Raw genomic sequence first — 13,228 nt, forward strand, 5'->3', positions numbered from 1 at the left:
TCAGAGCCTATTAAAATGGTTATGAAAGCAGCACAAGAGAAAGAGGCGGAGGTGGTAGCACTTTCACTGACTTCACTTTTAAAGGCATTCTTGGAGTTTGTCCTCTTGAGAAAAGTATTCGTCCAGTGCTTAGAGACTAATATTGTGCAAATACCTTACTTTTCATTATTATCAATAAATAAAGTTGAAGAATCAACAGAAATGGTCAACGGGAATTATGAGCAAAGTCAACACCGTTTTCTCTGCTCTTTAACAAGATTTTTGCATTATTTACTGAATTTCTTTGATTTTTTTATGTGTATGTGCCAAACTTGTGTGTATTTGCATATGTTTGTGACCATTTGTATCTATGCATATGTGTGTTATAACAAATAAAGCCAGGATAAGGCGTGTATAACGTTTTTTCCTTAAATGCTGGGCAACTGCTGTAAGACAATTCACATTCCCATAACAAATAATTCACACACATTAACAGATAGATGCAGCATTGTTACACACTGCATGAACTTATAACCCTCACTCTGCCTTCCTCCTTACTGAGACACAAGAGCACATTTTAAAATGTTACTCAAGATTAATAAACCTTTGTAAAAACATACACGTCATCATCTCACACATCTGGTATCATTTAACTTATGGTAATTGTGTATGAGGTCTTGCACATTGAGTTGCTTCAGATGATCCAGGCTTGACCAGACTTGAGAGCTTAATATACGACAGTCATGACCAATGACATTTCAGACAAGCACAGACAAAGCTCATAACGACTGTGATTTCTTCAGGTTACATCATCAGCATGGATTCGCTTCTTCAGTGAAACCTTGCCACTCTTAATCCATGTGTATTGAACCTCTTAATGACAGTACTGTTAATGCCAGACTTTGTGTGGCCATGATTTATTGCCGTCATGTGTCGCTCAAATATGTGCATGTAGCATTGCTGTTAAAATATGGCAGGAGAAAACAATGAGAGAGATACAGAAGTCTGTGCATGCAAGGAGACCAATAAGTAAGTTTCTCATCGCAGTCTGTGCATCTGTTCAAGCTGACTAAGATGCACAACTAGCACATAAATTTTCTCCAAATAGCTGTTGGACAGCAGAAATTTGAGCTTTAGAGTAAAGTTCCACACCATGGTAGAAATTAAAGGCAGGTGCATGTGAAAAGTTGGGGAAGAATGAAAAAGAATGCAGGCCTCACCTACAGCAAAGGTGCAGAGAGAAGAAACAAGTGCGGCAGTGCTTAAGAATGGAACAACTGGGTGTGGTGAAATCAAGTAACAAGTAAACCAACCGCAAGATCTGTAGTACACATTACTGATTCCTGTGAAAGACTGTTCTCATCAGATTAATGATGTGTCAATAAAAACAAAACAACAACAAAACATTTTTCTGTAAGCCCTATTCATTTTGTTTGGCATCATTAAAGATATTTGTTTTGCTTTCTTTTGTAACAAAACTTTAAAGGGAACACTGCCTAAGGCATTTGGTTAAATAACCTTTAACTATTTATTCATAGTCTAGACTACTATTTCTATTAATCCATGCTTGGCTGTGATACTAGAAATTTACACCTGCTGATGCAACATGCCTTAAAATGATCAGCTGATCAGAAAGAGCAGAGGTTACAGCCCAAATGTTTGCAAAGGTGAATGTTGAAGCAAGCACTGAGCAGTGGGACAGTAACAAAGTATATTTACTCAAGCACTGTACTTAAGTAGAGGTTTGAGGTACTCTACTATACTACATTTCAGAAAGAAATATTGTACTTTTTACTCCACAACATGTATCTAACAGCTATAGTTGCAAGATTAATTCGCTTTTTATAAAATATACATCGTTAACAGCCCACCAGTAATGTTAATGTAGCTTGTACTGCTAGAAACAAAAAAATACAGTTCTGAAGAGCAGAGACTTTCGAAAATGTGGCTGTTGGTTTAATAAAATTGACAGCATTGGTCATTTGGTCAAAGAGCTTAAAATAACATATGTTTACATTCAGTGCCAAAGCAAGAAGGAGAAGCAGCTTAAGTCACAGAGCGGAGGTCAGGGTGGAAGAATGGGTTTGCAAAGTGTGTTTACACCTCCTGTCTCCTACTGCCAGTCAGTGTTATTTTCTTTGAGCCATGAGCCAACAAAGCCAAGTCAACTAAAAAAGCAGTTTTAGCTACAACAGGATTGAAATGCTGAGAGTTTTGACCAATGCTTATTGGTACTGTGATTGGTACCAGTGACTTTTACCTGTTGGTGTAAACGATTCTTGAAGTGTAAAACCAGTGTCCGAAAAAATGAGGCAAATGTGAATAGTATATGATTGGTTGCTGATGAGATGGTGAGTGTTTTAGGAGATTGTGACATAATGTGAATGCAGGACAAGAAGACATGCAAAACTGATCAAAACTTTAAAAAAACCCCACAAAAAACATCCCCTTCTTGCAATCTTTTTTTACTAGATTTTGAGTTTGTAGTGTTCTGTCTGACTGCATCATCTCAGCATTAGTTCCAGTCATAAAACATATTAAACAGTAGCCATAAATGAACACTTATAGCCCTGCTATTGTCCCCTCCAGAGATGGCTGGGAGACTGCTGGTGGAACTTTTTATATTCACGAATAGCAAATAGTTTGGTTAAAAGCAAGCAGGATAAGGAGAACCTAAAATGCTTGTAAAGCAGGTTGTGTTTTTTCTAATCTTGTAATGAACTTTTATACACAAACAGATGATTAAGTTATATTTTCTCCCTGTGGTGCTGGTTTACAGCAGCTGTTAGAAATACTATACAAACCCAGTATGATGCTTATTTTAATATTTCATGCTGGAGAGAGAGTAATGATAACTATATGCAAATAGGATAACAATGCTTTCATGTGGAAACAGGTGTGCTTCCCCTGCATTGAAATTCAGCTGCAGAGTGCTTAACCTCACAACAAGTCTTGCATTCTAAATTTAACTTTAGTATATGTATCAAAAGTACTCATTATGCAGGATAGCCCTTTACAGATTGCTTTACAGTATGTATTATATTCCTGGATTATTATTATGAATGCATTCACATGTAATCTGAATTTTAATGTTGAAGCTGGTTAACTTGAAGGTAAATTTAACTACTTTAAATATTATTAGGTGTTTAATTTATACCAATACATGATATTATATGAATGTTTTGGATAAAAAAAAATTAATCTGAAAAGTAACTAGCAGCTGCCAGTGCAGTGCAAAATTTCCCTCTGAACTGCAGTAGAGGAAAGTACAATGTTGCATAAAATGAAAGCAAAAATGCAAGTTATATAAATAGTACTTTCATCACTCACATGTCAGTTTCTGATAAGGAATATTGTCTATAATTGTGATTTGCTATTTTTAATGTACTTCTACTGTAATTGTATCTTATACCACAGGACAAGGATATGAAATAAAGAAAAAGGAATCAAAATAAAGTTTGCAGCACTTAAAGAGGCTCTGTTTCATTGCATAACCACATTTTCACTCTGCTACTCTCCTTCCCTTTCAGGGTGTCCAAGTGCAGGGTGTGTCGTGGCTTCTCTTCTGACAATCTCTACTTACCTGTTTTACAGGATTGGCCACTCCTGTCATTCAGAGCCAGAGGCGTGTTAGCTGGGTGGAGGGGAGGCTGGACAGTAAAAGTGAGAGTACAGGTTGAAGTGACTGAGAAAGATCCTCCCCCTGGCTCGCTACAGCCATAAAAGCAGGCAGAGTCTGCAGTCAGACACTCAGAGGGACTTGGCTCTCCTTTTGAAGGCTGCTCATCTTCAGTTCTCTGCTCTGCTTGACAACCAATACCACTGCAACAAGATGATGTCCAGGAAGGCATACTCAGTCACAAGCTCTGGTGGCAGCACCAGGAGGTCCCTTGCTGGACCAGCAAGCAGCAGCTACTCCGTCAAAAGAACCAGCTATGGGGTTGGTTCAGGTGTTGGCGGTGGTTTTGGTGGTGGTGCCGGTTTTGGCTCTGGTGCCGGTTTTGGCTCTGGTGCCAGTTATGGCTCTGGTGCCGGTTATTCTTCCATGAGTAGCAGTGGTTTCGGTAGTGGAGCAGGCTGTTTCGTGGCTCCACCAATCACCGCTGTCACCGTCAACCAGAGCCTGCTGGCCCCCCTGAACCTAGAGATTGACCCCAGCATCCAGGCTGTCCGCACCCAGGAGAAGGAGCAGATCAAGACCCTCAACAACCGCTTCGCCTCCTTCATTGACAAGGTAAGTTCCTTTGAGCTCTGTGTGTCTCTCATGTCTTAAACAGTATGTATAATTTACTGCAGGCCTCATTATTTTAGTGCTGAGTACCTGCATCTTCTCCCCTGGCCTACATTTACCTCTAGCAGCTGTCAAAAGTGATTGTCTTAGTTTTGCCCTTTAACATGTAATTGAAAAAAAAAAAAGAAACAGCAATTCACTTTTGGACAAACATATTCTTTTCACTGACAAAGCTTACCAAGCAAGAGAGCTATGAATCTTATCTCTGTGGTGTTGTATCCATCAATAAGTTACAGCCTCTGGGATTAGGGAAGCTTATAAAAATCTCAAAGTCTGTTCATGATCGTGACCCCATCTTACAGTGGCAGCTACATTCAAATACTACCTTTGGAAAAAGTTGGCCTGTGGTCTTGTCAGAGCCTGTGGTGGACTCTCTGCCCACTATCTAAACATGGGTGGGGAATATATTGCTGTGACTTGCCCATCCCTTAGCTAGGAGACTGGCAGAAGAGAAATACGATCTGTCTGCACCATGCCCACAGAGTCCAAAGTCTGTCATTTGCACATTGCACCTATCACTTGGTTGTTATGAGCAACACATGAGCAGTAAATCAACTCCTGCTTGTTTTCAATGCTACAATCACCACATGTATGCTTTTAATCGATCTATACAGTGTTTTCCTCTATATAGAGTGAGCCTCTTTGAACACTATCAGTTGGCACTTGGTCAGAAACATACAAAACAAAGCACTCATCCCATAATACTGTGGCTGCTTTGTCTTCTGTGGTTTATCTGCCACACCTAGTTTTTTTTTTTATGGCTGGAGTGACTGTGTGGCCTTCATAGCTTAACAGAGCACGTAGGATGAGTCATAGCCACACAAGAGACACAATAGGTGAAACACTCAAAGCCACAAACAAATGTAACATAAAACATCTGGATAGAACATAAAGCATTATTTATTTCAAGAAAGAAGAATTGAAGATGTGTTGAAAACTTAGTGTTTAAGTCTCAAAATATCCCCTTTTACAACTTTTACAACTGCTTGAACACCAAGCATACAAAGGTATGAGTTCATGAGTTACAGCTGCTGTGACTATAGGGTGTGGCTATTCAGATATGTGTGTCTCTACTCAGTCATGCAGGTAAAGGTGAGGCCCTTTAAAACCCGATAAAGAATACCATAAACGGCACACCCTTTAAATCCTTTAAAATGATAAGATTTTTTAATCTCTATAGAGCCTGAAAAGAATGAAATTGAATCACCAGCCTATCTATAATCCATATTTGTATACTGTTCAACAAATAAAATGTAATAAAAAACAATCTTTCTAAAACATCTTTTGACAATCTTCCATGGCTTTGTGTCTCTACAGGTACGTTTCCTGGAGCAGCAGAACAAGATGCTGGAGACCAAATGGAGCCTCCTGCAGGAACAGACCACCACCCGCTCCAACATCGACAGCATGTTCGAGGCCTACATCGCCAACCTGCGCAGACAGCTCGACGGGCTGGGCAACGAGAAGATCAAGCTGGAGGGAGAGCTGAAGAACATGCAGGGCCTGGTTGAAGACTTCAAGAGGAAGTGAGTGTTGGCATGATACGGCCAATAGTTATAACATATATCCAATATAGTGAGCAGATGTTCAATATGAATGGGATGTCCTGATGTGTTGCCTTGTGTTCCAATAGGTATGAAGATGAAATCAACAAACGTGCAGCTGCAGAGAACGAGTTTGTGCTCCTGAAGAAGGTGTGAATAGATCAAAATAAAAATTTTCATGATGAGGTTTGATACAGTTTGGCCTGTTATAACACTTCATGTTTTTAAATCATTTTCTGTCCAGGATGTTGATGCTGCCTACATGAACAAGGTGGAGCTGGAGGCCAGGTGTGATGCTCTTCAGGATGAGATCAACTTCCTCAGGGCCGTCTATGAGGCTGTATGTACCATCTAATTCCACCAGTTTATTACTTCATAATACTATACTATACTATATTATAACCATTTGAGTTAAAGCTGATGGTCATCCAGCCATTTTATAAATCTGCAACAACTATTGGTTCTGTAGGAGCTTCGTGAGCTGCAGTCCCAGATCAAGGATACCTCTGTCATCGTGGAGATGGACAACAGCCGTAACCTCGACATGGACTCTATTGTTGCTGAAGTGCGCGCTCAGTATGAGGACATTGCCAACCGCAGCAAGGCTGAGGCAGAGACCTGGTACAAACAGAAGGTGAGTGAAAAGCAAAGCCAAGGTTTATCCCCTGTGTCTTTTACATTACACTTGCAGCACCTTGCACCCCTCTGGATTATGCTCTTGATACACCTTGTTGCATTTTTCACAACAGTATGAGGAGATGCAGTCCTCTGCTGGACAGTACGGTGAGGACCTTCGCTCAACCAAGGCTGAGATTTCTGAGCTGAACCGCATGATCGCCCGTCTTCAGAATGAGATCGAGGCAGTCAAGGGACAGGTATATTTTGAGAGCTTTTTTGTGGATGACATCATAATGTTTAAGATGATATGATTTATTAAAACATCTGTGACATAATTTCCTGCAGAGGGCCAACCTTGAGTCTCAGATCGCAGAGGCTGAGGAGCGTGGTGAGCTGGCAGTGAAGGACGCCAAGCTCCGCATCAAAGACCTGGAGGACGCTCTGCAGAGAGCCAAGCAGGACATGGCCCGCCAGGTGCGCGAATACCAGGAACTGATGAACGTCAAGCTGGCCCTGGACATTGAAATCGCCACCTACAGGAAACTGCTGGAAGGAGAGGAGAGCAGGTGGGATAAATTTGAATATCTAATGTGGTTTCATGGCTGCAATATTAGCCTCAACTCTGAATTAAGTATTAATTCTACATTATTCCACCATTAGGCTGAGCAGCGGAGGCTCCAACGCAACCATCCATGTACAGCAGACCTCTGGAGGAGGTGGTAAGTGTCACATCCATATGAGTGGTACCTGCACTAACAGATCACACTGACAAATGGATGGATAAATGATAACACTTACCTGTTTTTTTCCCCTCTCTGCTCCAGGATTCACCAGCTCAAGCTCCGGCGGCGGATTCGGCTACGGTGGCAGCGGCTTTGGTGGCAGCGGCTTTGGTGGTTCAGGTTATGGTGGCACTGTCACAAAGTCCACAGTCTCAACAACCAGCAGCTCAAGGAGATACATGTAAAAAGGAGAGCAGTCCCTCTTCCCTTTCAGAAACTCTTGAATTTGTCCTTTCATGGTATTATGTAATATCATGAAATGTGTTCAACAAGAGTTGAAGATCCCAAAAATCTGTGATTCCCAAAATCATGTCTGATTAAAAACAATATCCACTGGATTGTGTTACACTGCCACCACTTTCATGCACTCGGTGCTTTTCTTACTCTGTACCATTCCACATCATTTATCAAGAGTTTCTGAAGGTAAACATGACCTTAAAACACACAAGGGCCAGGTCAGTTAGCAAGGCAAAATTTGTTTTCTTTCTGCACTGACATCCAAGAAATGAGAAAAAACAAAAAACAAAGGCCTTAACAGGAGTGTTAAAACTAGGCAAGGAAAACATTTGAAAATATGTGCTCATCAACTTACATACTGTCTGTACTGTAGTGCACTGATAAACTGCTGTACCTCAAATGGGCAGTGATTATATTTTTCATGCTCTCCATTTCTGTATTTGAGTGCTGATGCTAGTGAAGGGAGCAAGTCACTGACCAAATCTGATCACTGGAGAAATACAAAAAAAAAGAGAAATTTTACATGTTTACAGTTAAGGTGCAAACTTTGAACTGATTGGTTATTGCCTTGTTCTTTTTACTGTTCTCTCAAATGATTCCCTGCTTTGTTTTACATTTCCTTGCCTTGATGCTAAAACCAGATTTATTTTGTGAAGGAGCAGCAAATGACATCAAAAATCTGAATAAAATAAATCTGAGAACCAAAGTTATTGTATCTTGTTCTCATTATTGTTGTTTTAAATGAAAGAAAGAGGAAGACGCAGTTTGGCTCCTTCAAGCCTTCTAGTTATTTTAACAGCAAGAAATTTCCACACTGAGAATTTCACATGAGGGCAGTGCTGTGCCACTTTTCCACTGCTTGGTTTTTCAGTCCTCCACAGATGCACCTACTATGTGTCAGGCTCAACATTGCCATTTTTTATCAAAATCATAATTCATAAGGTCTTAAAGCCACAAAGCCTTACACATTATATAACCACTCAGTGAGAGCACATGCAAATTGGACTTACAGAAAACCCTCTGACATCTCATTAATTAATTAAAAGATAGGTTTGGGTTTTTTCTAAGGATGCGCCATCATGTATGTGGAAACACATGTTGATCGCTGTAACAATTCCTACTCTCCATACTCTTCCTGAATTACACTGTAAGAGATGGGGACCAAAATCTAGTGCCCTCGTTCTGTGCAAAACAGCATTCCAAAGTTTGTCTGAAAGTAATATGAAGCTTGAGAAGTCTTAGTAGTGAAATCAAGTTGATATCTTTTAAAATTGCAGTTTATCTAGTATGAAATACCTTCTTTTTGTTTCCCTGGCAAGCTCCAGTGGAGGGATACAATCTGGTAGTTCCTGTTTGTTTGTTTGTTGTTGTTGCTGGCCTCCACTACACCAAGTAAACTTAAAAGTAGTTTTTTTTCCTCTCAAACTTGATAGCTGGATTAGTTTTGCAGTTTACGTTTTTTTAGAACCACAACCTGCTCTGACTCTGTTTTGAATGTTCTGTGCGTGACATCTCAGAGCCGATCTCCAGCTGCTCCAAGCCCACAGAACAGCCGAGAAAAGCACATTTTTATCCCCTTAGTACATATCTGGTAAGCCCACAGTGTTTGAGAAAACAACAGTGATTTGACTGTCTGCAAAACAGGCAGCTAACCTCATTTAAACTCCTCTGACATTAATCACCCAGCGGCATGGGGTTTTTGGCAGTTTCCTCATATGACGTTGCAGTGGAGTAGAATAGTTGTGGAAGAAGAGTTACAGTGATAGCAGGGGAGAGGTGAGGGAGGCTTCTGCAAACCCACAGCTGCTTTCTAAGAATATGTGGATGGTAAATGAGAGAATAAAGATCTGGAAGACTCCAGAAGCAAGCGTTTACTGGGCAGGTGATGTGTGACTGAATGTGTGGAGAGAAAAAAAGCTTTAATCACATGACGCACACACACAGAGTAGGAAGAGGGAGGGACGGAGGCAGATGAGGAGGAAGAGGGAGACGGTTCAGACTTCACTGTGACAGTAACAAATTATGGGCCTAAATGTTGCAAAAATGCTTCAATTTTTGCTGACTTTTTTCTCTTTGAAGTTTGACATGATCACTAGCTACAGGATCTTTGTCATCTTTGATAAATCCAGAATTTCATTAAAAGAAATAACTCAGATGTCTAAACTAATGAAACAAAAATGATGGAAAACTAGACTGACATAGAACTGCTTCACATCTAGGGCCAAGCCAAGCATGTGTTTGTGCTGTTACTGTAAGCAGCCCACACAGACAAACACAGCCAGGAGGACACATGAGTATGATTCCACCCTCAGCTATTCCTAATGTAGAGTAGGAAATGATGAAGCATGAACACATACTGTATTTTCTCAAACCGATCACACGATTACACCCATAATTAGAAAGGGAAGTGTGTAAAAATGCCTGGAGAGCAACTTCTCTGCAAACTTGCCCGATTCACCGGTTACAGGTGAGGCAGTGAAAGCTGCAGGAGCTACTAACATGCATGTGCAACACTTACAAGCCTACAGGCTAAAAATGCACTGTGTTAATTGAACTGCACTATTTTATGCACACACAAGGGTGTATTTTTAAATGTGCCTCCTGCACTCACATTCTGTATTGGCAGGTCAACAAAAAAAAAAAAATCCTTTCATCTTCACCTGAGGCTGAGAGTGCTGGCATTGACTGTACGTTCCAGAGGAATTAAAGTTAGGTTGACTCATAATAATGATACAGAGGCACACGCCAATACTGAAACTTGTAACATTTTATGTTCTCACCAAACCAGTTATATCACTACTACAATAATTATGGGTGATAAATCTTTTTCCTTTTAAGACAGCAGGAAATCACTTCTCCTGTTGTTTAAAAATGTTACATTTATTTGCATTCATCCTGACTGACAAATCAGCAAAGCATATGCAGCTGAAAGTTCAACCATTCTCAAGTCAACAAACCAGCTTAGAAAACACATACAAACCCAAACAAACAGCAATTTAGTAACATATGCATCAAGACCTGAGGAAATGTCTATAGGATGTCAATCAAGCTAGAAGGATTAAGAATCAGCAGTCCAACTACCGATTCTCCAGACAACGCATCCACAAAGAGGCTGATTCTGCTGCCATTCAAATTAGAGCTGCTCAAACTTAGTTGTCTTTTAGTCCAACAAGCAGTGCACAACAATCTCTGCTGCGCACCAGTGGAACTATCAGTAACTATTGATTCTTCTGATGATCCAAGACGCCCTTGATGCGGAGTAAGAGGTGATAATGAGGCTGTAATTGAAAAGTATGCTTACATCTGTAATGTTGTGCATGACAGCACAAAGAGGGAGACTGAACAATAGAAGAGCACTGGTCATTACATACCCCAGAGAGCCTGATAATATGGTTTATATATGGTTTGTCCTTGAAGAGGATCACTGGTCTTATTGTTCTGCGTTTAACCATTTCTCTGTATCAGCAGCAGCAGATAACATATCTTAGAAAACAGGTAATGTGCCCCCATCTAATAGAGCTACAACCTTATAGGAGAGTACTAATAAAACAAGTCGTGCTGCTACAATAGAGACAATAAACTGGATTTATTGTGTTTCTTCTTTTGTGACTTCCTGCCTCCTTACTGATGTTCAATATATTAAGATTCCTCTCAAATAAAGAAAGTAGCTGGTGCTTAGGCCCTTAAAAGCCATCCTCTAAGCTCAGCATATACAGTACTTTAGCTGGGCATAAACCTGCAGGGTGTGATTTAGAGGATAATCTGAAAGACGTATTTGAAAAGAAAGGAAATGGTCAGTGCAAAGAAGCGAGGTGGAGCAAAAACACTCATTACATTATATAGTATGACCCCTAATAAACTGTTTTGCTTGAAGCATCAACTTGAAGTGTAACACAAATAAACCATAAAAGAAGACAAATAGATTTTCGGTTTTTACAGGAACAGAAAACATTTCTGTGCCTTATTTACCTCCATCAGAAAAAAAACTAACATGTAACATGAGACAATATTTCAATATTGACTTTAATTTCTTCATTACAAGCAGCGCACCCAAATGGTTGACTCAAGTATTTGGGGATCAGTATGCTTTTGTAAGCAGACAGGCTACCTGCTGCCTCTTGATAGTGAGACATTTGAGTGGATTCTGTTTCAGGCTTCTTTACTTTGAGTAACTGTTGGAAAACTCCTTGAGGCACTTCCCGGAAAAATAAAAACTCACTCACAAAAATAGAGAATCTTTTTTCACATTTTTGCCACCATGGTTGATGAAAAGTTTACTAAAAATGGTAAAGCTTCTACTGTCCATCTACTTGTTTTTTAAACCCATACATCACACATTTGGAATTAAAGGTGCAGTGTGTAGAGTTTAGTGGCATCCAGCAGACTTGGCAGAAATGGAATATAATATTCATAAGTATGTTTTAATTAGTGTATAATCACCTGAAAATAAGAATTGAAGTGTTTTTGTTACCTAAGAATGAGCCCTTTATATCTACATAGGGAGCAGGTCACCTTCCATGTTGCACCGCTATGTTTCTACAGTAGCCCAGAATGGACAAACCAAATACTGACTCTAGAGAGGGCCTTTTGAATTTTTCACGAGTTTCGGGCCACTGTACGCTCTCCTACACGCTTGGAAGGGGAGGAGGAAGGGAATTGTATTCATTTGGTTGCAATCTGCAACATCACTGCTAGATGCCACTAAATTCTACACACTGTACCTTTAAGAGGCATGTCCATTTAGAGTCATTAAAGAAGAAACGGGGAAAAAAATCATACGACTGAAATACAAGCTGTTTGTCTGAAATCAAGATACCATAAGATATAACTGACAATAATAAAAAATGAAACTAATTATATGTAATTTGTCTGATTATATATAATTATATAATTATACTAATAATTTACATGGTGGGTGTGAAAATCTTATTGTCTGAGGACAATAAAAAGTTCTGCTCTCCTGATAAATGCTGTAATTTATCTAGACACATGACAAAAGATAGAGGTGAAATAAGTAGAAATGGATTCTAATTATTAATAATAATGAATGCTAACTTATTTACCATGATGAAGCCCTTCAGTTTGAATAAAAAGAACACTATGTGCTAACTAATAAAACACTACTAAGGCCAAAAAGTCTTCAATGTGTTAGTTAAAATGCAGCACAAGCAACAAGATCATTTCATTATTTTGGAATAAGTAAAAAAAAATCACTACAGGATAAAGTTATCTATCTAGCTATCTACTTATTTTTGACTGTGCATATAGTATAATCAATAGTTTATATTATGATCATTTAACTAACATTAATTGAGTCTGGCAATTTGTGAGCTTTCATATTCTTATGGTTGTCAGACTACATACTTGTGGGTGCATGATCTCAATAAAGTTCATTAGGAGGCTGATCCTGCTGTTGAAAATGACCTTTGTTTTCTTTGCCCTCACTGCTGCGTGAAGAAGCACAATAATGAGCTATTGATTGAGGGGGGCTCTTCCCCAGGACTGGGAGAAATCCTCAGGAGTGATTGGAAAGATTGACCTTACCCTTAACCCGAGCCCAGCACCACGATCAATAAACATTACACCTTCCACAAACCCCGACACCTCGATCGATACCGGTGAATATCAGCAGCCGCGAGTGGGAACGCTGATGAGCAGTGCGCAGCATGTGCTGTGGGTAAGGGTCAAATCACTTAGTGTCTTTGTCAGGCGGTAATGAGGTGACTATGTGTGTGTGTGTGTGTGTGTGTGTGTGTGTGTTTATAGGAAAAAGACAT

At 39.8% G+C, this 13,228-nt stretch overlaps 1 protein-coding gene across 1 annotated transcript; it reads left to right on the plus strand.

Moving 5' to 3' along the window:
• The first annotated feature begins 3,710 nt into the window (after positions 1–3,710).
• LOC122980915 (keratin, type II cytoskeletal 8-like) lies at positions 3,711–8,157 on the plus strand. The gene is made up of 9 exons (XM_044349355.1): positions 3,711–4,213; positions 5,588–5,796; positions 5,904–5,964; positions 6,059–6,154; positions 6,284–6,448; positions 6,564–6,689; positions 6,778–6,998; positions 7,093–7,151; positions 7,257–8,157. Exons 1-9 carry the CDS (start codon positions 3,812–3,814, stop codon positions 7,397–7,399), a joined length of 1,482 nt encoding a protein of 493 aa, XP_044205290.1. The 5' UTR covers positions 3,711–3,811; the 3' UTR covers positions 7,400–8,157.
• The last annotated feature ends 5,071 nt before the right edge of the window (positions 8,158–13,228 follow it).

The sequence above is a fragment of the Thunnus albacares genome, chromosome 4, assembly GCF_914725855.1.
Source record: "Thunnus albacares chromosome 4, fThuAlb1.1, whole genome shotgun sequence".
Classification (NCBI taxonomy): Eukaryota; Metazoa; Chordata; class Actinopteri; order Scombriformes; family Scombridae; genus Thunnus; species Thunnus albacares.